At 41.5% G+C, this 27,155-nt stretch overlaps 2 protein-coding genes across 3 annotated transcripts in view; one reads left to right on the forward strand and one right to left on the reverse strand.

Moving 5' to 3' along the window:
• Positions 1 to 3,567: 3,567 nt before the first annotated feature.
• On the reverse strand, positions 3,568 to 7,637 carry LOC106603036 (ubiquitin-conjugating enzyme E2 D2). The gene is made up of 7 exons (XM_014196156.3): positions 7,350 to 7,637; positions 6,130 to 6,193; positions 5,810 to 5,841; positions 5,639 to 5,716; positions 5,338 to 5,443; positions 5,051 to 5,144; positions 3,568 to 4,961 (listed from the first exon to the last, which is right to left on the reverse strand). Exons 1-7 carry the CDS (start codon positions 7,371 to 7,373, stop codon positions 4,916 to 4,918), a joined length of 444 nt encoding a protein of 147 aa, XP_014051631.1. The 5' UTR covers positions 7,374 to 7,637; the 3' UTR covers positions 3,568 to 4,915.
• Positions 7,638 to 9,856: 2,219 nt separating this feature from the next.
• Positions 9,857 to 27,155, forward strand: part of LOC106603034 (protein phosphatase 3 catalytic subunit alpha) — a 54,135-nt gene continuing 36,836 nt past the window's right edge. The window contains exon 1 of one of the 2 annotated variants that reach the window (XM_014196149.3): positions 9,857 to 10,234. In XM_014196149.3, the coding sequence (XP_014051624.1) occupies positions 10,180 to 10,234 (55 nt within the window). In that variant the 5' untranslated portion in view covers positions 9,857 to 10,179. The remainder of the gene's footprint in view (positions 10,235 to 27,155) is intronic. The other variant, XM_014196148.3, reaches the window with a different exon arrangement.

A 27,155-nucleotide genomic window follows, 5' to 3' on the forward strand; every position in this document is an offset into this window, starting at 1 on the left:
TGTGTGCGCGCAGGAGTGGCCACACCGTGCTCTGTCGCCACTCGCTATGTTATCGCCCATGACCGGTGCGCTCGGCTCCTCTTCTCGCTCAAACCAAGAGTCCACTCCACCTCTTTCGAATGTCCTGTCTACTGGCAGGCGGCCAACCGAAGTGTGTGGAAATGACACCGCCAGGGCGGCAGAGATTTTCCTTCATTTCTCTCCTTCCCAATTGCAGACGGGCTGACATTGGCTAGAAAGTGGAGCAGCTCGTCAGGGACAATCAATGCGAATCGATCGAGCCGTGCGGTTGAGGTTCCGAGCTGGAAAATAACGCGGCAGCTTGAGAGAGGGAGAGAGAGGGAGGGGTGTTCAACACTGGCAGTAGTCAGCCAACCTCCCGCAGACAAAAACACCCTCTCACTTGGACACACAAATATACACACACACAGTGAATAGTAAACCTTTATCTGTCACGAAACGCAGCCTTTCGGTCACTATTACGCAGAGCAATTTCATGCGTAATGAGTAATGCATTATTGTGTAATTGTGTTCACATCCTCAAAAAGAAAAAAGAAATAACCTATTTGGTAAACAATAATTGTAATTGGCATGTCCATGACATGACCTATTAAAATTACCAACTTTATCATCAATGTTTAAGCATTGCATAATCTGCAAAAAAAATGGCAAATTTGGGCACTTAAGAGCTATCCTTTGAAGCACCAAACATTGACTTAATTACTGGGTTTGAAACCAAAGTTGAATTGTTATTACGCTCAATTCACACCTCACGTTCTGTGGAGGAATCACTAATGTGACAGGTAAGCACATGGATGGCCACCTGTGAATCGCTTGGTTTGGGTTTCTTGTGATTACTTATCTCCCTGTTTGTTTAACTCATCATGCCATTTGTTGTAATTTAGCCAAGCCAAACGTTTATATTCTCTTCATGTCAGTAGAATATAGGCTATAGATTGGTGTTGCTAGACTACCTGTAGGGCCACAATGTACCATTAATCTATTCAATTAATAGTGCTGTACCACCATTTGGTTTATTATCATTCTACAATTATTATTATCATTTTTACCTGTAGGCTTCTGTGTTTACTGAGAGTGGCTGTGGGATAACAAGCAAGGGTTCCGTTCAAGGTAAGTGCACAATGGTCGCATCTATTCCCCCAAGACGCACTGCCGTGCATAAATTGGACACGCATTTCTCCGTAATCCCTGGAGTGTCTAGCATGGCTCTGGCAATATGCCTGGTCTAACCCTATCTCATATTAAGCAGACGTCAATCCCCTCGTCATCCCTTGCGCCTTTGGAAATCACTTTCATGTGGACCACCAGCCATACCAACTCCAAGCTCTGAGGCATGTGCATAGTGGAGTAGGGTGTGCACGACATTTGAGGAACGGCGTGTATGCACTGCAAGGGGTCAATATTTACCACGTTACCAAAATATGTGTTATAACACTTATAAGTGAACTCTCGTAATTGGTCACATGGGCCTACTCGTTTCAAATTGATTAAAAGCACGCAGACATGAGTCCCTCACTTTGATTTGATATATAGTGCAGAGGCGCGCATGTGCATCCTTGTTATTTTAAAATGTCCAGACTGATCACATTTTTCCTGTCCGCTCTAGGCTTGTCTACATTCCTGATCTGGACCCTCAGAAGTCAATCTCTCTCACACACTCACATACACACGCACGCACGTGCACACACACACACACACACACATAGGTTAGGCGTCATAGTTCCCGAAAGGGTCTTTTTTTTCACGGGTACGGGGTGTGTCAGAGAGAGCGTTACAACGAGAGAGCAATGGGTGAGAGAGTGGCCATGGGTAGGAGGCAGCAGCAAGCTGTGACACAGGAGACGTTCTTGTGGGCGCGCTGAGCCCTGGGGCTGCAGCCACACTCAGCTCTTTGTTGTTTTCTCTCTGTGCTAAGCGAGGCAGAGTACTTTCCTGAGCCGGCCGGGGGATTAGTGTTACACGGCCTCTTTCTCCAGCTGCACACATGACCAGCGCCACAGGAGAGCCTCTAAAGGAAGCCTAAAAGAGGAGTGAGGGGTGAGAGGAAGAGAGAAAGGGGCGAGAGGAAGGGAGAGAGAGAGAGATGAACATCCGGTTTCTCAGACACTGAGTAATGTTGCAAGCTAAGCAAGTTCTCCAAACATCACAGTGCAGCTCCCCTTTCTCACTCCCACACACCCTTATGAGAAGACAGTACCTCACCTCCCTGTGCAGCTGTCTTCCCCACCTTACACCTCCTGTTTTAGTCCAGAGGCTCATCCCATTCATCTGGCTGGCCTCCCTCCACTCATCAGTCCCCTCAGTACTGCCAAATTCAAGGACACACAAAATGTGGAAGGGTATTGGGCCCTGCCTCAAGCCCCTGTAGTGAATGAAAGAACCATCGTTTTATTGGTGATATGGGTTCTCTGTGTGGGTAAATGTCCTCACCACAAGGTATATGACTCAAACATGCAGTAGACTATAGTAGACTTTACCTGCGCCTCATCGCTCCAAGCTGCACTGGGCTGCTGGCAGTCAACACTGGCGTGATTTCAAGGATTTGTTGTTCAGACCACAAGCAATCACGTTCATTCTCTGCACTCAGAATGTGATAGGCCGCAAACTACCCTTGGGATCCACGGCAAATGGACATAGTCATTATATAGATATAACATATGTTTACGGTATCTATTGGCATTTAACTAAGACATCTCATACACCTCTTAATTGACTACAGCCACTGTAAATGCCACAGTGGCTAGCTGATTGTGGCCCTCAAATGAATGGCACAAGCCGTTAAGCCTACATTATGAAAAATCGAACTAACATTAGAGCCAAACCCAATGATAGAGCTCCATCTAGTGGGAGAATAAAACATAATCTAATTTGTTGCCTGGAAATAAAGACACCTTTATTTGTATATTGTACACAAGGTCTAACCCCTCCTAAATACATACTATAATTGAGCATCATGGTGAGACAGCTGAATTGGTGTAAGTATATTATGCGGCTCTTGGCCCAGCTTTGTCCTTAAAAATTCAGGACAGTGTTGTACAGTAGTCTCACAAATCAGACAGTTGTTTCTGAAATATTCCATACAACTTTTGGAGCAGCGCAGCACTAATATATAAGAATGGAATTCGGGTCTAGTGTAGTTGCAGGTTCTGTAACTTTGCTTCAAATAATGTAATAATTGATTGTATTGGCTGGCAGTAATAAGAACAGCCTGGTCCTAAGTCTTAATGTAAAGTTTGCTGTAAAAGGGACCTGAGTGAGACAACATGATGGTATGAATCAGTTGGAATAATAGGAAGGCAAAATGTTCCACAGTTGTATTAAAAAGGTTCATTTCGTAGGTTTCATTGTTGCGATGAAAACATCAGCAAAAATCTCCGACATGAATAGGGCACATGCAAGACTCGGCTAGCTAAATAAAAGGTTAAATAAATAAAAAAAAACAGTAAAACTATAAGATATTCATCTTTTCAAATTGACAAAGACTTCAGATAAAATTGTAAAAGCAAATATTTGAGCAATGATATTAAATAAAACAGTGAAACTCACAACTTTAATAATCATGTTTATTACACAGTTTAACACAAGCTCCATGAGCTCCTGGGTAATTAAATATACAGAAGTTTGTCGGTCTGGAACTCAAGTCCTTGAGTCCAGGGTTCTGAGATCCAGCCAATGAGTCATTGGAGCTAAGTCAACAATGGCAGCTCAAATATACAAAGTGTGAATACAGAATAATGAGTTCACTTTTTTAAATTATTTTTTAATGAAAATAACTGAAAATTACATCCCAGATTGTTTCCTTCAACTTAGCCCACTTGAGGGTAGACAGTTCAACTCTTATCATATTCGTCTAGTCTAGTGCTACTGTTGCTTAAAACATTTTAGAGCTTGTCTTGTGAAGTTGCCTTCAAAAATTATTTATTACTAATGTCAAGTCTTTGTCCTTTCAGGCTAGATCAAATGGACGATCAAGCTGGATTAATACCATTTCAGTCACAAACTACATGTACCACCCAACTTATCTGCCTAACATTGGCTGTTTCCAAATCAGACCTACACCAAAAAGAAAGACTTTCCACCATTGAGAGAAAAAATATATAATGAAGGCTCAAAGGGCGATCTAAAAGGGCACCATTTTTTTTCTTTAGCAAAAACAACAAGGAGTATATCATTTGACTAAGTTGAGGGAAAACAGTAATTTGGAAGTTATATTCAGATACTGCTATCAATAGATCGCTGTCTCATTATTCTATTGTCCCACTTCATACAGTGTGGATGGGTCCACCGGTACTTAACTATCATCTTAATGACAGTGATTAATATTGTGGCGGGGCTGAGGCGGGATCCTGGGCATACCGTAGCCAAACAGAAAAAGTCCCCTAGAGGTTTCCAGAACCATAGTGACAGATTGAAAGCTATTTCTTATCATAGCCAAAAACACTCTCCAAGTCCCATCTCTCCCCACCCTTACCATCATCTCACAGGATAGTTGGAAGCACAGAGGGAGGAAAAAAAAAGAATAAAAAATGTTTTTTTTTAAAAAGACAAAAAAAACCTCAATCTTGGGAAAGCAAACCTTGGGTTCATAAAAAATTATAAGGAATGCTTCTTGGAATCAAATAAGAGTGGTCCTACATGGGTGCCGTTGGACATAGTGGCAGAAACAGACAGTGGGGTATACAATATGCAATCTGAAATATGTACAACACCGCAGCTGGACAGGTTTTGAAGAGGGTGAGGCAGGAGGATGGAGGTGAAGTGCGTAGGGAGAGGGAGGGTGTGGCTCAAAGAAATCACTCCGATGGAAACCAACAAGACTTTTTCCCTCTTTTCGTTCAAAGCTCCCCAAGCCTTCGAATATAAAAGGCAGATTCTCTGGTGTTATGCCTTGAGACTACATTGCATATTTCTGTGTCCATTCCCGGGCTATTCTGTTGTATCTGGAATGACAGCAGGATACAAATCACTTCCCTTGTAGCAGACAGGTTATACAAAAATGTGTTGAATGTTGAAAATGTGTAAGACCTACTTTTCCCTGTCTGTCTTGTAGATGCGGGCGATCTCAGGCACTAGTGGGTCGTCTGGGTTTGGGTCACACAGAAGTGAGCAGATGGACAGGAGGACTGTAGGACGACCAACAACAGTCACCACAGTTCTGACAATCAATGTAACTCTCTGACCTCTTCCTGAGCATAATTCGGGACATACTTACCAGGATCTGTTGTGAAAACTCAAACCATACTGGTTTAAACCAACCAAAACAAATGATCTAGACCCATATACAAATATAAACCAAGAGCACCATTTTGGACTTACCTTTGGAGATGGTGAGTGCTGGCGACCACTGCGACCTCAGGATGTCCAAGCAGATGCTGCCATTGCTGTTGATGTTCGGGTGGTAGATTCTTGTGGTGAATGCAACCTATAGGGAGGACATGTTTTTTTCCCCCTGTATTTTGCAAATGTATTACATTTTCACCGTCTCCTTTACCGCAATGACGAGACGTCGCATGCACTGAAAACAAACAGTCATGCATGACGGAATTTTACGATCATTGTAGGTCTAGCGCATAGCTACATTAAAAGTCTACCCACAAGTTCCAGGATAAGTCCTTACCTTTGGTGGTTTGAAGGGATAGTCAGTGGGGAAGTGAATGGTCAAGAAGAACACGCCGCCCTGATACGGACTGTCATTCTGCAGAAAGGAAAATAGATGGTTACTATATGACCCAGAGTAAAGGCTGTGAACCCCTAAACTTTAAAGAGCAGAACAAGGGGGTATACTTACAGGTCCCATTATTGTAGCCTGCCAGTGAAACACTAAGTAGGAGAGGAGAAAACTGTTTTAATACACTATGAGCACCATTACAAGTAAATAGTGCTTTAATTAGATTTCCGTGCCAGTATGCAAATGACAACTGGTGTCATTGATGAATACCAGCATCAATCGTTATTGGCTCCCATCTATAGGCTACATTTCATCAACAGTATTCTTGGAGTCAAATACTGTTTTCTGTGATTAAAGATATGAACCATCAAGAATATTGATTGAAATAGGTGGTGAAAGTCATTTGCAGGTGGTGGTGTTGTGTGATAGAGGTGACTTACTGTCATCTCCCACTGGTCCTGCGGAGCACTGTGCTGGAGGGTCACGAGCCAAATCATTTAACTCCTAGGAGAAAAAACTAAATAAAATAGAGTTCTAATTTCTTCCAAAAACTATAATAATAATACTTCCATGAACAATGCCTGTATTGTATTAGTAATTCAGCCAAACTGCATACAATGTCTCCAATGCTAAATGTGGGCTGGTATGTAGTAGGCTAGGCTCAGATTTGTTGCCAGAGGCCTATCAAAATGTAACTCATTTCAAGGACTACAAACAACATTGTGGTCAGACCTGTCCTGTACGGGTTTGCGGGATTCATGTTTACTACTGAGCATCGTTTCCGCCACAGCCATAACTGAAAGTCAGTTAAATGTCCTCAATGAAACAGAAATAGTACTGGATTTAGAATAGCATTGACGGATAAATATTTTCCTTTCCAAGTCAAACAATCTGTCAACTTCAATCGTTTTCATGAATCATTGATCAGCCAGTGTCAGATGAAGGCAACAGAGCATACAGAGTAACTTCATTTTGATACTGAAGACAATGGTAAAACTAAAGCTAGTTCGTAGCTACGGCTTGTTCAAGTCAAGTTGCTGAAGTAACTACTGGCATTAGACAGGTCAGGACCATGGTAGCTATGCCAAACGTGATTTTTTGGGAGTGTAAACGATACCAGCAGCTGATGTTCATTTGTTTACAACAAGGAAGTAACGTTAGTAGGTAGTACTAGCTAGTAAGGAATTTCCCGAAAAACGTTAGCTTGCCAAGTGTAACTACCTAGCTATGATTAAAGCTAGCTAGCTATTTAGCCAAACTAACTAGCTACCACCGCCAGTATGCTAACTACCTAATTAACTAACTATAATAAGCTAATGGTAGCTTGCTAATCAAATTAGCTAACGTCGTTGCCTAGCTAGCTAGTAGCCAATAACTCATAGTTAACGTTAGTTACCTTGTTAGCTAGCATAGCGCACTGTTATCGATGTCATCTGCCGCTAAACTGTGCTAGCTAACTGACTAGTAGCCAGCAAGCTAACGCTAGTTTTCAAAAGCAAATTAATCTGATCAGAAGTTAGCCACCGACCAGGCGGTAGATGAGGAAAGCTGTCTAAATGTGGGCTAGCAAGCCGTTTTGCTTTAGTAGCCTAGCTCGTAATTAGGCCAAAAGGGGCTAGCAATTAGCTAGCACGGAAGCAAGATAACGTTACTTCCTTACCTTATGAATTCTTTTCAGGGCCATTGTTGTGTTCGTGCCGCTGTCAATGTATGGTCGGTTTACTTCTGCGAAATAACGATTATTGCCTCTCCACACAGATGTTACCCCCCCGGAGTTAAAATTAGCTAGCTACGTTTTTAAATTGTTGTCTTACAGTACAATGCGGCGACTGACTATCGGAGTAGCCTAGCGAAAGTGAAATACAGTGCGCTTCACCCGGCTCCTCCTAGCAGCTGTGGGCAGTGGGCACCGCATCACTTCTCGGTAGACTGTGATGCAATCGTCTGCTTGCGACACGCTACATCCGCTGGAAACCGTGGGACAGGTTAGAGCTATGCAATTGGCTACATAACTCCACTAGTTCCTCCCATATGACTCCTTGATTTGACTAATTTGTGCTATATTTTCTAATGATTAGCTAGATGTATAAATAGGATAGCCCACTTGTATCCATAATTAGGCCTACCCATGTTATGGTAAACTTTATATTCATATACAATAACTGTGGAACCATATGTACAAGGGATGGAGCTGCAACCTCATAGCTGTCAAAAAGAAATAGGCCTACAGAGATTGTTTCACCGTTTTCAGAGCTTTATTTTGTTCATGTAATATGCATAAGGTTACATCATAGAACATTTAGCCAAGCACACACATTTCTACAGTCATCACAAAGTCCTAGCCCGTCATGGCAACAAATCCAGATGAAGAGAAGACCCACCAATCCACGACTTCTATTGTAGCCATAGGCCTACATGGGAATGAGCAGTGGTGGGAAAAGTACCCAATAGTCATACTTGACTAAAAATAAAGATTCCTTAGAAAATGACTCAAGTAAAAGTTAAAGTCACCCAGTAAAATACTACCTTTGTAAAAGTATTTGGTTTGAAATATACTTAAGTATCAAAAGTTAAAGTATAAATCCTTTCAAATTCCTTATATTAAACAAACCAGACAGCACAATTTTCTTGTTTTTTAACAAATGTACTGATAGCCACGGGCAGACTCCAAAACTCAGACCTCATTTACAAACGAAGCATTTGTGTTTAGTGAGTCCACCAGATCAGACGCATTAGGGGAGATGACCAGGTTCGTTCTATTGATAAGTGCATGAATTTGAGAATGTTCCTGCCCTGCAAAGCATTCAAAATGTAACGGCTACTTTTGGGCGTCAGGGAAAATGTATGCAGTAAAAATAACATTATTCTCTTTATGAATGTAGCGAAGTAAAAGTAAAAGTTGTGAAACATATATAAATAGTTAAGTACAGATACCCCCCCCCCCCCAAAAAAAAAACGACTTAAGTAGTACTTTAAAGTAGTAGTGCTTTTAAGTACTTTCTACGTAGGTACTTTACACCACTGGGAATGAGTAAGGCATCCCAGCCAAGTTGTTTGAGCTAAGTCAGCAAAATTCGTTTCATTAGATGGATTCTTATGGGTTACAAATTGTAGAAATTACTAGAACAAAAATAAAATGTAATGGCCAATTAGGCCACATTATAGGTTGCACTGTATGTCTACCACCTGCCTATAATGTAAATTGTAAATGCTATTGTAAAGCGTATCCCCAATATACAGGTAGGTCTCTATAGGCTAAATTAAGATAAACCTACAATATTCATGATCGCATCATAGGCTACCTGTCTTTGGCCTGCTAAAAAAGATAGTTGAGATAAATACAAATAGTCTTCCAAGTGCTTGTGACACCACAGCACAGTGTGTTGTTGAGGTGGCAAAACAAGTTGTCCGTCTTTTCTAACTTACATTTTAGAATCCGCAGTGAATCTAGCCTACGGGAAGGTGCCCTCTACCTGCGGGCAAACATTCAGCACTACGCACAGCGCTGCGATGAGCGCGGACTGACTGGTCGCTGGTTTCAGAACCACGGACACTGAACAGCGCCGCGCTCTGGCAGCTTATATAATGAGAATATTCATTCAAAGCACCTGTTATGGGGCTGTGGCTGCAGGAAAACCTTCTGCCGTTAAGACTTCCACTTTCCTCTAATAGGCCTACTCATCCAAGATTCTTTGGCACCCAGACACATTTGGTCTGAGAGGCAGAACAGTTTGCGCAACCACATGCCATGGTTATTTGAAAGTTTCCAGGAAATGTGCTGTGTTGATTGGTTACGTATTCAATGTGCTCTTGTCACACACACACACACACACACACACATTTTGGGCTTGTCATCTCCTCTATTGATGCCACGTGTTCTCCCATAGGTCTCTCTGAATATTTGAAAATGTTGGAGAAATAACATCTCACACAAAAATCAATGGCACAATGTTTTACCCCAGGAACCTTCACCGATACAACCATACTAAATACAGTATTCGACAGACCTATGCGTCTCAGGCCACATCCCCACCCCTTTCAGCAAGTGCATAGAATACAAAAACATGGCGCGTGTGCGTGTTTTTGGGAAACCCCGGCTTTGCCTCCACCTGATGGCAGCATCAGGCAGCCCCGTGAAACATTTGCGTAGGAGTTCCCCTCAACGCCATGTCGGGGTGGTGCAGCGCGCAGTGAGGATCTCCTGAGCAGAGCTCGCTCTTTCCCACTCTCTCTCTCTCTGCCACCCCCTCCTAATTCGTTCCCTCCATCCTCCCCCACACGACAGCTTAGCACAGCACCCTCCTCAGCAGCATCCACCCTAACTGGGTAGCAGTAGTCATCCCCAGCGCAGGCAGTGATACACGGAGGGACGTATCCAAGTGATGCCACTGCACCAACCAAATCTCGCAACCGCGAAAACACACCGAGAATAAACAGTCACTTCCGCAAGGAGGACTAAAAACGAGTTTGCCTCAAGAGCGCAACTGCCCATGAAGATGTCTAACGTTGACATGGTCTTAAACGCCACCGATCGGGTAGTAAAAAGTGAGTGCATTTTCTTTGTTTTTTTGATTATTTTATAGGCTATTAAGAGCTATACGCTATTAATTGTGTGCCGTTTAAGATCTCGTTTAGGGTTGGGTTGCGTCATGTGGATGTCTGATGTGCTATATAAATAATTGTATTTTGCTCGGAACCTGTGATGTTGATAAACAGTGAAAGGCAGTGACTGTGTTTATAGCTATAGCCTACAGACTGTGTGTGTGTGTGTGTGTGTGTGTGTGTGTGTGGGGGGGGGGGGGGGGGTAACTCTTCCTAATCGTGTCCCGGCAATATGTTTTTCACTGTCCCAATGTGATTGAATTTAGTCATGGACAGACAGAAGAAGAGACTAAATGAGGCCGTGTTGCCGTGGACGTCTTTGCGGTTGAGGCAGTGATGCAGCATGATTTCGCTGGCACCGTGATAGAGGGCGCTTGGTGAATACGTGGATCTACGTACTCACTTGGGGGATGGGGTGGGTTGCAATCTATATTGGAATTGTATGTGGCAGTTTTCACTGTCGATGAGTAAAACATATAGATTATTTTTGCTTGGATCTTGAGTTTGAAACTACGCACTCGTTTCGATTAGGCCTATATTCATGTTTCTTTGGCACGTGTGCCAATAAAATATATGCTGCTATGATGTAGGCTATTAGTATGCATATCATAGAAAATATAACATAATGTAGACCTGTAGTCTTTTCTTTCAATAGCCCTATTGTCTCTGCAATATCATTTTCTGGCGTCAAAAGTGCTGTCGTCTGCAATGATGTATAGGGGCTATGCCACAAGTAAAATAGTGTCGACTGAGCTTCAATAATAAGTCACTGTCTTTGCCGTCTCGTTCATGTTAAATGGCGTTTTATTATAAATGTGCCATCCCGTGGGATTTCTGACAGTTTTAGTCATTTTACGGTGGTGCGTCAGGGCTCCTCCTTGGGGTTGCCGCTTTCCAATATTGGAATAGTTTATTTCTGACGCATTTTATTTACAATTGGAGTCTCAATTGCACACCCAACCCCATGGCACTTGTCTGCAATCATATTGCACTTGTCTGCAATCGCAGACGAGGTTTAATCTAATGTAAACCCGAGTTCGGTGCTGCAGCTATCCAGGCCCGGACAGCAGCATTGTGATATATTGAATATGCATTGTTTAAAATACAAATACTGTAGCACTTGATTGAAAATAGGGCTATACATCTACTCTTCGGTTTATCGTAGTGTAAGGGTGGGAACCTTATGTGGTCTGTGTTTCATAGGGGAGTCTAATCTCTTACAGAACATGTGAAAGTATAAAATCAAGATGATCACTGCCTGCTAGACCCACCAAGCCCCTGACAACTGTCACATACAGGTCGTGTGCCCCTGCTCAGAAGTTGCATGCATCAACCAATGGCTGGGTGTCACGTCATCGACTGTGCTGCCAAGCATCAGATTGCTATAACATGTGGTTAGTTTATAAGTAAAATAACTATCCAGGCATTGTACAATCTGGCATGTGCTTACCTGTTGTGGAAAGATTCTGTCTGTAAACCAAGATAATCTGTTTGGATTTAATGGGATGCTAGGATAAGGAGCAGCAGTAGTTCCCGTGTTTTGCTTGTCTTCACTGGTCATTTGGACAAATCACGATTTCGAGGGTGTTACAGGCTGACTACACCGCTCGCGTCGTGTGCTCGCGTTACAAAATAAATGTAGAAATCGATATTATTCAATTATTGCACCCACACTGCTCGTGCGCGCCAACAAGCCTCTGCATTGCCAAGGGTTAAAATAGAAGTCAGTTCTATTTGTGACGCAGATTGCGCAAGTCCTGCCTCTCCCATCTCCCCATTGGTTTATAGAAGCAGGTACCCATGTGCCATCTCCTCTTTGGTTATACCCACGTGGGTGACTGAAAGACGAACGAGGTCAGTGGCGGTAATGCACCTAATTTATGAAAGTTGCCAATCGCAATATAAAGTCAAGAGAAGAAAAGGCCTGGAAGGAAGAGAGATGACTAGAAACGATTCGGTTGACCATTTTATGTGTGGATTAATTGGCGGAATAGAGGACCTTATTTCAGGTAAAATAACTCAATGTTTATATCCCAGGACAAATTAGCAACAGCAAGCTAGCTAAATAGGACAAATTAGCTTGTAGCAAGTGCAAGCTAACTAGCTAAATTGCCATAAATGTTTAATGCTTTTCGACCTGTCCCCAAATTAATATAATTGGTTCAGAGTTTGTTTTGATATTTTAACCTGCGTGTTGTGATCGCGTTTGGTGTGGGGGGACAAAATACATTTATGCACGATGGAGCACGTGCGCAGCCGGTTTGGGTTCCGTGTTAGCATCTTTCGAATTTGGGAAGGGGAGGTGGCGCATAACTTGCAAAGACAGAAGGTGGTGGTCCTCGTTCTAACATTTTCTTGATCTCTTCTCTTAACATGTATGGACCCAGAACTTTTTTTTTTAAGAAGTGGATCAGCTTAATATTGCGGAAAGATTGTTGCTTCCATCAATGTAATTGTCTGCATCATTTCCAATCCCCCATATATATATATTTGTAAATATATATATCCATATACATACACATATGCATACATAAATACACATACCTATATAGACATACTGTCACGAGCGTCTAAAGGAGTAGACCAAGGCGCAGCGTACTTAAGAGTTCCACATGTTTAATAAATATGAAACTCACCAAAATAGAGAACAAAACAAAGAAACAAAGAAATACAAAAACATAGAAAAAGGAACATAGAACGCCCACCCCAGTCACTCCCTGGCCTAACCAAAATAGAGAACAAAACCCTCTCTATGGCCAGGGTGTGACACATACATACTTTTTTAGAATATACCTTTATTATTCCCCGCAAACCCTACCACCCCTCCAACAATTGGAGTAAACTAATAAACAATACCACTTAGGCTTCTACCTTCAGTATATACATCTTATACACATTTTACAGACACAATCTATTTTACAATTGTTATATTTTGTTTGTTTTTAGTCCTTCCTCTATTTCTGATATCCATCCAGTTTGATTTCTATTTGTAACTGTGCTATTTCACAAAATATCTGAACCTATATACATTTTACAGACCCTGTATGTTTTACACTGGTTATCTTGATATTAGTCCCACCCTTCAGCTCCATTCAACCCCTCCCATCTATCTCTCAACACCATCCATTTTGGATTTCTATTTGCCATATATTTTTCAATTGTGCTGTGATGATTGACAAAAGTACTGAACCTTTCTATTCTCATAGCTTCTACAGATTGTAAATTAAAAATAAACATTTTTGCTAAAATAATAATTATAATTTTGATTGATTGACTATGGCTTTTCAAATCGCCCAGTATTGCTATCTGCAGCATTAGTTCTAGGAAAATGTTGCAATTCTTCAGCCATTCCTGGACCTGTGACCAAAAACGAGCTACATATGGACAATACCAAAATAAATGATCTAATGACTCTGCCTCCTCACAGCAGAATCTGCAGAGCTGGGAAGATTGTATCCCCCATATATATAACATTCTATTGGTTGTGAAGTTTTGAATCCGGCGTTGTTTTGCGTATCAATTCATAAACCATGTGCCATGGAATGGGTGCATCGAAAATCTCTTCCCAACTATTTTGCAATTTATATGGCACAGCTGTCAGGTTTTTGGTCCTTAAATGAAATTGGTATATGTTTTTATTTATCACACCTTCTTTAACCATTTATGTTCTTTAATACAGGGCCGACATACAAGTTCCTTACTTTTTTCCCTTTCTACTTGCCTCTTCCATTTTTGTGGTATTGCTGCAATTAGTTGGTTGTAATTTTGGGTAGAGCAGACATTTCCATATGTCTGTGTTAGCTGCATGTGTGACATCACTCCACCTGTCCTATTTATGATATCATTCACAAAAATACCTTGTTTAAACATTTCTTCGAAAAATATGTTTTTTTTAATCAATTAATATATTTGAGTTTAACCACAATATTTGTTGTATTATTTGTTCTGTCTTTTCAGGTGGATTAAACTGAAATTGCAACCAACTTTCTAAGGCTTGTTTAAAAAATAACGATATTTGAGATGATTTCCTTTTCAAAACAACCAAAAGTGAGCATGTGTAATCTGAATAAAGGGAAAAAGGCCATTCTTGAACATAGGATGAGACATTCTTACCAATTTACTAGAGAACCCATTTTGATTTAAGTATAACTTTTGTATGACTGATGCCTTTAGTGAGAAGTCTAATGCTTTAATATTTAATAATTTCTACCCTCTGAATTCATATTCGTTATATAAATAGGCCCTTTTAATTTCGTCTGGCTTGCCATTCCAAATAAAATTCAATATTTTTTGTTCATATAATTTAAAAATAGCAGGTCACTAGGTGTAGGCAAAACAATAAGCAAATAGGTAAACTGTGATATGACTAAAGAGTTAATCAGGGTGATTTTTCCACAAATATACAGGTATTTTCCTTTCCATGGTAGCAAGATCTTATCTATTTTGCTAACTTTCTATAAAAATGTATTGGAGTGAGATCATTTCTTTCTTTTGCGATTTGTATACCGAGTATGTCCACATCTCCGTCAGACCATTTAATTGGTAAACTACACGGTAATGTAAAATGTGCATTTTTTTGTGATCCAATACATAATACACTTATCATAATTTGGTTTTAATCCAGAGAGGATAGCAAAAGTATCTAGATCCTCTAATTGTGGTTTTAAAAGAAAACATGAATCATCAGCGTACAATGACACTTTAGTTTTTAAGCCACGGATTTCTAATCCCTTAATATTATTTTCTGATCTAATCTTAACAGCTAACATTTCAATGGCAATAATAAATAAATATGCCGATAGTGGACAACCTTGTTTTACTCCTCTAGATAGTTTAAAACTTTGAGATGTAGCCATTATTTACTATTTTACACCTAGGGTTACTATACATAACTTTAACCCATTTTATAAGAGATTCTCCAAAATTGAAATATTCTAGGCATTTATATATAAACTCCAGTTGTACTTTTTCAAAAGCCTTTTCAAAATCAGCTATGAAAACCAGGCCTGGTGTCCCCGATATTTCATAGTATTCTATTGTTTCCAGTACTTGTCTTATATTATCTCCAATGTACCGTCTATGTAAAAAACCTGTCTGATTAGGATGAATAATATCTGACAATACTTTAATTCTATGCACCAAGCATTTTGCTAGGATTTTTGCATCACAACACTGAAGTGTAAGAGGTCTCCAATTTTCTAAATGGACTGGATCTTTATATATACACCACTTGGGTCCTGTTTCAGTAATAATGATATTGGACCTTGTTGCGTGTCTGATAATCTACCATTTATATAGGAGTGGTTAAAACATGCTAATAATGGTCCTCTGAGTATATCAAAAAAAGTTTTGTATACTTCCACTGGTATGCCATCCAGCCCTGACGTTTTCCCAGCCTTAAAGGCTTTAATTGCATCAAGAAGTTCCTCTGTAATTTGACCTTCACATGAGTCTTTCTGTACAGATGTTAATTTTACATTATTATTAGGAGGAAAAAAATCCATACAATTACTTTCAGTTAGTGGAGATGGAAACGAAAACATTCTTAAAGTACTTTACTTCCTCTTTCAAAATATCATTCGGTGAATCATGCGTGACGCCATCATTTGTAACAAGTTATCACATTTGTGGTAGCATTTCTATATTGGAAAAGAATTTGGTGCATTTTTCCCCATATTCCATCCAGTTCGCTTTATTTTTATAATATATTACACTGGATCTTTCTTGAATAAGTACCTCCATTTATTTTTCCTCTAACTTAATTCTGTGCCTCTATGGTACAACCCAGACCTTAAGCAGCTGACCAATTACATGAGACTTTAGTTCATGTAACCAAGGTTAACCAAGAGTACATATAAACCAGAGGAGGCTGGTGGGAGGAGCTATAGGAGGACAGGCTCATTGTAATGGCTGTAATGGATTAACTAGAACTGTAGCAAACATATTGAAACCACGTTTGACTCAGTTCCATAAATTACATTCCAGCCATGACAATGAGCCCGTCCTCCTATAGCTTCTCCCACCAGCCTCCTCTGATATAAACTGATAGGCCTATACAACATGGGAATAATTTCCAGTCTTGGATCTCGTCTCGGCTTGCTCTTCTCATGCAGTATTGGTAGGCGTAGTGTTGCGATTTGTTTCAGAATGAGCGGCTCTTCAAATTGTCCCAGTGCACCTACAGTACTACGATGGGCAGGGCAACATGATTTGATGATGCTATGGTGGGACCATCCCCACATCCAATAGGTCAAAGCTACAAAAACACAGATGGAGCCTATAATATGTCACATACAGGCTCAGGCCTATACAGTTTAGATCACTCCCACACATTAATATTGCCTAAAGGTACTTGGGAAAAAATGTCATATCATGACACAAAGTGAGACCCAGATGGTTGGAGTCTTACAATGTTTATTAATCCAAAAGGAGGAGTAGGCAAGAGAATGGTCGTGGACAGGCAAAAGGTCAAAACCAGATCAGAGTCCAGAAGGTACAGGCTCATGGTTAAGGCAGGCAGACTGGTCAGGCAAGCAGGTACAGAGTCCAGAAACAGGCAAGGGTCAAAACCAGGAAGACCAGAAAAAGGAGAATAGCAACAAGCATGCGACCGGGAAAACCGCTGGCTGGCTGACTTGGAACATACAAGACGAACTGGCACAGAGAGACAGGAAACACAGGGATAAATACACTGGGGAAAACAAGCTACACCTGGAGGGCGTGGAGACAACAACGAGGACAGGTGAAACAGATCAGGGTGTGACACATATATGACTGGTATTGGATGTATCAACTTTTGGGGGGTGAATATGCATAGGCTGTCTTCTTGTAATGTATTCCTGCATACTAACGCACTTGTTAGTTCAGTAAGTAACCATTTCCATTGAAGACATCATTTATTTGTCTTATGTTTAATCTTTTTGGGGCTATTGCCAATAGGAGAATTTAATAATCGCTTTAGAAGCAGAGCATATTTAAGTCGTAACGAGTTAGCAAAAGAATGTGCTGCAGGATAGTAAGTCAGCAAGCATTGCAAGGACAGATCCCTTAATACTCAATTCCATTCTGAGAGGGCATAGCTACATAGTTTTGGAAAGAGACTGCTTTGAACAGGTGACAATAGAGACAGCAGACCGATGTGTGTTTTCTGTGCTGCATCTCAACGAGTGAGCGTTTCTGCAGAGAGGACGAAGGGTTTTGACAGTGGAATGGGTTCACTCAAAGTTGACTGTAGTTGTTAATGTAGAGCACAATTCTCTCCAAGGAACATCCTGTCTTCCGTGGGTCTGTTGCATTGTAAGGGAGGAGGGATATGCTGGATGAACCACTGCAACTGTGTATTGAATGTGAAGGGATTTCAGGATGACCACAGCCAGATCAATGCCTGTGCCATCCCTGGCAGGACTGGTAAATGCAGCAATCTCATAGCACTAGAAATTCATTAACCGATTAATCAATTTGAGTAATATCTTCATGCTGCTCACAAAAACATCTCTTTTGAGGTTTCTGAAGATTGATGAATTGTGGTACTACTTGGTGCTTGTTTAGAGCTCCTAATACCCTACAAAGCTACAGCTGTGGCAAATACAGTACCAGTCAAAAGTTTGGCCACACCTAATAATTTTATATTTGAGATTCTTCAAAGTAGCCACCCTTTGCCTTGATGACTGTTTTGCACACTCTTGGCATTCTCTCAACCAGCTTCATGAGGTAGTCACCTGCAATGCATTTCAATTAACAGGTATGCCCTGTTAAATAGTGGAATTTATTTCCTTAATGCATTTGAGCCAATCAGTTGTTGTGACAAGGTAGGGGTGGTAAAAGACCAAGTCCATATTATGGCAAGAACAGCTCAAATAAGCAAAGAGAAATGACAGTCCATCATTAATTTCCCTGACTGACTGACCTTCAGTCAATCAGGAAAATGTCAAGTAACAGACACATCTCAACATCAACTGTTCAGTGGAGACTGTGTAAATTAGGCCTTCATGGTCGAATTGGTGCAAATAAACAACTACTAAAGGACACCAATAAGAAGAGACTTGCTTGGGCCAAGAAACATGCGCATGGAACAATAGACTCATGGAAATCTGTCCTTTGGTCTGATGAGTCCAAATGTGGGATTTTTGGTTCCAACCGCCGGGTCTTTGTGAGACGCAGAGTAGGGGAACGGATGATCTCCACGTGTGGTTCCCATCGTAAAGCATGGAGGAGGAGGTGTGATGGTGTGGGGGTGCTTTGCTGGTAACACTGTCAGTGATTTATTTAGAATTCAAGTCACACTTAACCAGCATGGCTACCACAGCATTCTGCAGCGATACGCCATCCCATCTGGTTTGCGCTTAGTGGGACTATCATTTGTTTCTCAACAGGACAATGACCTAAAACAGACCTCCAGACTGTGTAAGGGCTATTTGACCAAGAAGGAAAGTGAAGGAGTGCTGCATCAGATGACCTGGCATCCACAATCGCCCGACCTCAACCCAATTAACATGGTTTGGGATGAGTTGGACCGCAGAGTGAAGGAAAAGCAGCCAACAAGTGCTCAGCATATGTGGGAACTCCTTCAAGACTGTTGGAAAAGAATTCCAAGAGTGTGCAAAGCTGTCATCAAGGCAAATGGTGGCTACTTTTAAGAATCTAAAGTATAACATTTATTTTGATTTGTTTAACACTTTTTGGTTACTTCCTGATTCCATATGTGTTATTTCATAGTATTGATGTCTTCACTATTATTCTACAATGTAGAAAATAGTACAAATAAAGGAAAGCTTACTTCATTGTTTTATTTTCATTATTTTCACTGCATCAGGGATAGAGTGAAGGGTGCTGTTTTCACACCAGAGTAGAGTACAGTATAATTGACTGTATTGTACTTTACTGTATTTTATACTGTACTGAACTGTACTCTATTGTACTGTATCTACTGTATACTGTACTGTGATGTCCAAACTTGTGAAACATAGATGTCTATGATTGGTAAAGATTTGGACCACTCCGGACCAACTCAATCTTGATTTGATCTGGTCTTGTTTGTGTGCAGAGCTCATCAGAATAATAGCCAGTGTGTAAAAATAATATCCAAACACTTATTGTAGTACAATAACCAAAACAATTTTTTTTAAAGTCAAGATGTCATAGCTGACACCCCATTATTTCTACTGACATCTTGGAATCTTAATTCGGAGTAGATATTTAACAAGAGTTTTTGAAAAACACAGCCGCATAAAAATCGGAGGGAAATTTGATTGTCATTCCATTATCAAACCTTACATCTGCAGGTTCTTCTAGTAAATGTGTTTTAACATTTTCCAGGGGAAATTGTTCAAAGTAGTCCTTGTGCATAGAGTTGTATGGTTTGTTTAACTTTGCAACCAATGGTTTTTGTTTGGCAGAGTGTTAACATGAAAAATGGGAGTCTGCGTCATTCAGTTAACATGGAATTGCCCCGAAGCAAAGCTTAGCACATAGCTAAACATACTGGCCTATAAATGACTCGCCTGTGTTTAAGCGTTTGTTTTCCTGTTTGATTTTACTCAGCTCTTATTTTTACAATGTCACACTTACTCTTATGTTCTCTTACAGTTATATATCAGGTGGTAAGATGTTAACCTCTGATGTTGTCACATAATTTCCCTCTGGTACTCAGTGATGGATACTATCATATGTCCACTTGCTACATCCTCCCACGTAACAAGATAGCGTCAGAATGGCATGTGCTACATTCACAGTGGCATGAGTACTGTTTTACTGGTTCAAGAAGAGCCCTCTATTTACAAGTAGGGTCTCGGGAGTGTGTATTGACCGCACTCTTCAGCACTGTGATACATGATTGGCCCACACAGGAAATGTAACAGAGAGGGAAGAGGGTTCATTGAAAAAGCTGTCCTAGGTGCTGTTCTTCTGTCACACAGCTGGACTACTGTACCTTCTCTGTGTAGGAGGATGGGTGGCCACCAGGGATCATGGTGATTTTAGTCTTGGTATAGAGGAATGAGGATATTAGTGATGCCTATGAGTAGGGTTATTGTGACCAGGACATGAACTGGCTATTGGAGGAGTGGAGACTGTGTCTGCCACTTGGCCTGGTTACATGTCAGGGCATCTCTGGAGACTGTGAACAAGCTAGGCTCAGAGCGGCCTACTTTGTCTTAGATTCTAGGACACTATAGGTGTTAGTTCTGGTGGGGCTCGGTAAATCACTGTGGATCGAATGCCTTTTGTCTGAGAGAGGGAACCCTGACAATAGCAGATTTATTTTCAGAACAAAACGGAGACAATCATGGAAAGGGCTGACATATCAGTACAGGCACTTCTGGATTTAGACAGCCAGTCAGTAAGCACACAGGGGGAATCTCTCTTCTGAAATATGATTATGACATATGCAGTCGCTCCGTTTTTCTCCCCCAAAGCTCAGGCTGGATAGAGATCTTTCTAAAAATGGTGACCATCCTTTGGACATCCATATTTACAATAAACATTCAGCCGTTTCTGATCCGTTTCTCTACACCCACAATCAGATTCCTGACATTCAGTGTGAAAATGCACAGCTAGTTGTTGGGTGTTTGTGTTCCCACTGTTTGTGAAAGTAGTGTGTTATGGGTCAGATCGGGTTCACGTGTAAGGGTCTGTGGGAGAAGAGGCCTTTCACCATTCTGCTATACCTATGCTTGAGAAATGAGTTTCACTTTTAGATGTCGTATAATGTTGGTATGATTCTGCTAGGTGTCTGTATCCATGGAAATGTGTCACTCTTTGTTGAATTGTTTTCTGTGGAAGCAATTTTTTTTTTTTTTTTTGACGTGTCCTGTTCTCATAAGCGTTTGTGTTTTATTACTGTGATGGATGCTATATAAGTGTGTGCTTTTTGTTTTTTGAGAATAATATCAGTGACATGGTGGCTCATTGGCCAGACAGCGTAGAGCCCACCCCCTGAGATGTGTGGACATGGTGTATCTTGATGGTGTGATACCCTGCGCCCAGCTTGCCCCCTCTGAAGGCTATCTGCATGCATGATACTCACAAGCTTTATTTAGCAGTTTGGGTGAATTATTTAAGGATCGGTTTGCAGCAGTGTTTTACTGCACACAGGCCTCTTACATAATGAAACTTCCCTGAGGTCTAGCTATGAGGGGGTAGAGGAGGGAGATGGAGTCAGGAAGAGTAGTGTAGTGTAGTGGAGAGGACAAATCTAAAGGATAGAGTAAGGGGGGGGTGGAGGAGAGAGACACTCGCACATGATTGCACACACGCATGAGCGCTCTTACAGTAGAAACAGTCATCAACAAGTTTATTTTGTTTTATCCATCAGATATTGACTGAATTATGGCACATAAAACATTTTACTGGCACGTACAAATAATGGAGTTCAGGGATTTTGGTGGGAATTTAGGTATTCAATTAAAATAAAATAAATGATATGTTCCTAATTTGCATAAATATACGGTGTGTATTTGCATATACTGTATGAATTCATTAACGTAAAGGGGTGGAACATGGCTGCAAACACCAAAAATGGGTAGGTGCACCCGATTCAGCTGCCCTGTACACACCGGGTAGGCGACGTGTTCCCATTTTGAACCATTTAATGTTTTTTTTTTAAACATTTTATTTTTCACCCCTTTTTCTCCCCAATTTCGTGATATTCAATTGGTAGTTAGTCTTGTCCCATCACTGCAACTGCCGTACGGACTCGGGAGAGGCGAAGGTCGAGAGTCAACACGACCCCGCCAAGCCGCACTGCTTCTTGACACACTGCTCGCTTAACCCGGGAGCCAGCCGCACCAATGTGTCAGAGGAAACGCCATACAGCTTGGCGACCGACGTCAGTGTGCATGTGCCCGGGAGCAAATCAAATGCACTGTAGGCCTACCAATGGACAATCGGATGGCTCATCCGTGCCTGCAGTAACGTAGCAGGCGTAAAAGAAAGCTACAGCACAATTGAGACTGAGATTTCAAAACTTTTAAAACCACAACTAAGAAGAGACTGTTAACGAATACAGCAAAGAGCTACCATAAAATGTGTATTCTACCTACTTCCACTCATACTACAACCAGCAGTGAAGTTGCACCGAATGAGTAGGAAAGTGTATGGATAGGTTTGCCTTGTTATTATTGGGTCTTTTTTTTTATATTGTGGAATATTTCACTTTGTCTAGGCTCAGGCTAAGACCCAGATGCAGACACAGGAGGTGGATAATATGAGTGTCAGAGTTTATTACAGTACAAGGGGCAGGCAATCGGTAGGTCAAGACAGGCAAAGAGTCGTAATCCAAATCAGAGGCAGGCAGGATCAGGGCAGGCAGGATCAGGACAGGCAGAAAGGTCAGAACTGGGAAGACTAGAAAAAACTAAAGCACAGGAAACACGGGATCATGCTGTTAGAACTTGGCGGGACAAGACAGAAAACACAGCTATAACTATGCGAGGTAATTGGAGACACCTGTTGGGGGTTGGAGACAATCACAACACAGGTGAAACAGATCAGGGTGTGACATTCTCTGGTCATATGAGTAACAACATGAATTTGTGCACGAGGCAGAAATTGCGGTGCGACTTGAGTTTCGCCATCAGCTTGAAGACGGTGGCCCTTTTTGGTCAGTGTCAGTGGAGGAAAGGGAGAGCAGAGGGACGTTGAGGCAGACCCTCAGTCTGCTCCCCTCGAAGAGGACAATTGGGGCCTGCAATTCGGCGGCGTTCCTGCATGTGGGTATTCCTGCATCTCCGGTAAACCCCCTTTATACTTCTATTGGTGACTTTTTAAACTAGGACAGGCAGGAGGCAGTGGTGCTCCAGTACAGTAGGTGGCGTTAATGCACAATAATGTTGGATGCCAGTCACCGATTAAACCCGCAGAAGAAGGAGCGGGGGCGACAACAGTACTTGGCTAGCTGTTCACCAGTACTGTTTTTTAGCTAGCTGTCGGGCACTGTTTTCCCACACTTCTATTAATGACGGTAAGGGCGGGTGTCCCGCTAGGTAGCAAGGAGGACTCCAGCAGGCGGGATCGAAAGAACTCATGCAGGAACCAATGGGATGCTCGGGGGGGGGGTTCATGAAGGAACCAATGGGATGCATGCAGGAACACCCCGAATTGCAGGCTGCAGTTGCACACTATTGCTGCCCTCTCCCTCCGCTGAGACTGACCATCAGATGCAGACTCCATCAGCCCAGTCAGATTAAAAAAAAGCTAATTATTAACATTTCTTCTCACTCAGCTGTGCCCGACAAGTAATACAGCAACTGGTGTGATCAGGGGCGAAAATCTGATATCAACTTTGGAGGGGACAATTACATGAAATTTTCTCAAGAGCAATTCCTGAGGGGGACACCAAAAGTAGTGCTGTAACACATAGCCTACATTGTAATATGGTAAATGTATATTGAGGAACCAAAGAAATAAGGTGTTTGCCGTACTCCTAACTACCGGTACCCAAAACTACACAACTAATCACAACAGCAATACCATTGCCTTAAACTGGTGACTGAACTAAGATTTGTTAAAGTTGAGAGTGGGGGTATCCATGGCATTTTCCAATTATGTTCCTATTTTACAAGTCAAAAAAATTGAGAACCTTTCATAATGTTGCCAAACAAAGACTCAACAAACTTACCTGAGACTCCCTGTCTCTGCCAGTCTGTCCCTGCATATCTGTCCCCAACTCTGCTGTCTGTGTGCCATCTGTTGCCTGCTCTGCCTAATGACATCATTGTGAAACATTTCCATTAGAATTTAATTTCTTTCTTATGAACATTTTATCAACTAGTCTTTGAGATATTAGGCTACTAGGGTTCTTACTATGCGTTTTGGTGTATTGAAAAATACTCTGATGTCCGTCTTTTATTTTTCTGCCATTTTTCTACCTGGCTGGCTGGCTGGCTACACACACATTGTGTAGGTTATTTACAGTAGGAGATGGGCTTCTATCATCTTCAATCATTCTATATGGGCTTCGATCTAAAAGGTAGCTAGCAAATGTGAAACGGATTAAAATGACAAGAGTTGACAGCTGTATGAGTTCACCATTTACACAACATATGCTGCAACCTTTTGTAATTTTAATAGTTTGTTTCATATTGGCTGGCTTCCAACAATAGCTGAATTTGCAAAGCTAGTGAGCACCAATTCAGTTTCAGTGGTGTTTGCTATAATCTTTGCTACCCGGGTGAAATAGAATAAATAAATAAAAGTTCCCTTGCGACAATTTAGCTTTTGCAACGAGACCATTAAATATATTTAAGACAATGGTAGAAGAGAGTGTAGTTCTGTTCAGTTTGGACTTCAGTTTATCGCTAACCTTATCACAGGGACTTTGAAGCACTAATTTACATCATCTGCATGCTGATCTTGGAATAAATTGACGATAGCAAAGATTCCATCTTTGACGACGCCACATAAATGGAATAGGTACTAGCTAGCTTAATAGTTAATATTTGCGCGCTAGCTCTGCATATTCAGCTAGTGTGTGTGCGCGATTGACTGGATTAACCTCACGTCAGTTACGTGCATTGAGTGCCTTTCAGACAGTAGACACGACCCCTCTGTTACCTTGCCAACTAAGGAACTGGCAGTGGATCAAACCATTGTGAGGCAAAGGGTGGGGGGGTCGCAATCTTTTGAAACTTAAAAACGCGCTATTAAGTGTCTATAATCAGCACAATTGCTTTCATTGCGTATTATTAATATTATTTAAATTACATAGTTATGTTTCAGTGATATATTGGGGGGGACAAATCATATTGTTCCTAGGATGGGGGGGGTCGTGTCCCCCCCGTCCCCCCCGGGATTTCCGCCCCTGGGTGTGATCATATAGCCTACCTCAAATATTGAAATATAAATATATATATATAATCAGTCAAAAGTTGACACACCTACTCATTCAAGGGTTTTTCTTTGTTTTTCTTATTTTCTACATTGTATAATAGTGAAGACATCAAAACTAGTAACCAAAAAAGTGTTAAACAAATCAAAATATATTTAATACTTGAGTCTTCAAAGTAGCCACCCTTTGCCTTGATGACAGCTTTGCACACTATTGGCATTGTTTCATCCAGCTTGACCCAGAATGCTTTTCCAACAGCCTTGAAGGAGTTCCCACATATGCTGAGCACTTGTTGGCTGCTTTTCCTTCACTCTGCGGTCCAACTCATCCCAAACCATCTTAATTGGATTGAGGTTGGGCGATTGTGGGGGCCAGGTCATCTGATGTAGCACTCCATCACTGTCCTTGATCAAATAGCCCTTACACATTCTGGAGGTGTGTTGGGTCATTGTCCTGTTGAGAAACAAATGATAGTCCCACTAAGCGCAAACCAGATGGGATGGCATATCGCTGCAGAATGCTGTGGAAGACATGCTGCTTAAGTGTGCCTTGAATTCTAAATAAATCACAGACGGTGTCACCAGCAAAGCACCATCACACCTCCTCCATGCTTCACGGTGGGAACCATGCATGCGGAGATCATCCACTCCCCTACTCTGCGTCTCCCAAAGACACAGAGGTTGGAACCAAAAATCTCAAATTTGGACTCATCAGACCAAAGGACAGATTTCCACCGATCTAATGTCCATTGCTCGTGCTTCTTGGCCCAAGCATCTTCTTATTGGTGTCTTTTAGTAGTGGTTTCTCTGCAGCAATTCGACCATGATGACCTGATTCACTCAGTCTCCTCTGAACAGTTGATGTTGAGATGTGTCTGTTACTTGAACTCTGTGAAGCATTTATTTGGGCTGCAATTTCTGAGGCTGGTAACTCGAATAACTCATCCTCTGCAGCAGAGGTAACTCTGTGTCTTCCTTTCCTGTGGCGGTCCTCACGAGAGCCAGTTTCATCACAGCGCTTGATGGTTTTTGCGACTCCACTTGAAGAAACTTTCAAAGTTCTTGAAATTGTCCTGATTGACTGACCTTCATATCTTAAAGTAATGATGGACTGTCGTTTCTCTTTGCTTATTTGAGCTGTTCTTGCCATAATATGGACTTGTCTTTTACCAAATAGGGCTTTCTTCTGTATACCACCCCTGCCTTGTCACAACACAACTGCTTGGCTCAAACAAATGAAGAAGGAAAGAAATTCCACAAATTAAGAAGGCACACCTGTTAATTTAAATGCATTCCAGGTGTCTACCTGATGAAGCTGGTTTAGAGAATGTCAAGAGTGTGCAAAGCTGTCATCAAGGCAAAGGGTGTCTACTTTGAAGAATCTCAAATATATTTTTTGGTTACTACATTTATTTAACCCTTATTTTACCAGGTAAGTTGACTGAGAACACTTTCTCATTTACAGCAACAACCTGGGGAATAGCTAGAGGGGAGAGGATGAATGAGCCAATTGTAAACTGGGGATGATTAGGTGACAGTATGAGGGCCAGCTTGGGAATTTAGCCAGGACACCAGGGTTAACACCCCTACTCTTACAATAAGTGCCATGACCACAGAGTCAGGACACCCATTTAAATTCCCATCCAAAAGACAGCACCCTACACAGGGCAATGTCCCCAACCATTTCCCAGGGGTATTGGGATATTTTTTTTAGACCAGAGGAAAGGGTCCCTCCTACTGGCCATCCAACACCACTTCCAGCAGCATCTGGTCTCCCATTGAGGGACCGACCAGGACCAACCCTGCTTAGCTTCAGAAGCAAGCCAGCAGTGGGATTCCATATGTTATTTCATAGTTTTGATACCTTCACTATTATTCTACAATGTAGAAGATAGTAAAAAATAAAGAAAAAACCTTGGAATGAGTAGGTGTGTCCAGACTTTTGACTGGTACTGTATATTTTGAAATGGTCTGAGATTTAACAACAAAGCATTGGCAGGGCAATTCAAGCACAGCCAATATGTGGTGATAATGCACTTAC

The sequence above is a fragment of the Salmo salar genome, chromosome 04 (assembly GCF_965601325.2).
Source record: "Salmo salar chromosome 04, fSalSal1, whole genome shotgun sequence".
Classification (NCBI taxonomy): Eukaryota; Metazoa; Chordata; class Actinopteri; order Salmoniformes; family Salmonidae; genus Salmo; species Salmo salar.

Excerpts from the sequence above, each read along its gene's own strand:
- LOC106603036 (XM_014196156.3), bottom strand. The coding sequence starts at position 7,373 with ATGGCCCTGAAAAGAATTCATAAG. Across the intron at positions 5,842-6,129 it reads AGGACCAGTGGGAGATGACA|TGTTTCACTGGCAGGCTACA; the intron begins GTAAGTCACCTC and ends TCTCCTACTTAG. Across the intron at positions 5,717-5,809 it reads AGGCTACAATAATGGGACCT|AATGACAGTCCGTATCAGGG; the intron begins GTAAGTATACCC and ends TCCTTTCTGCAG.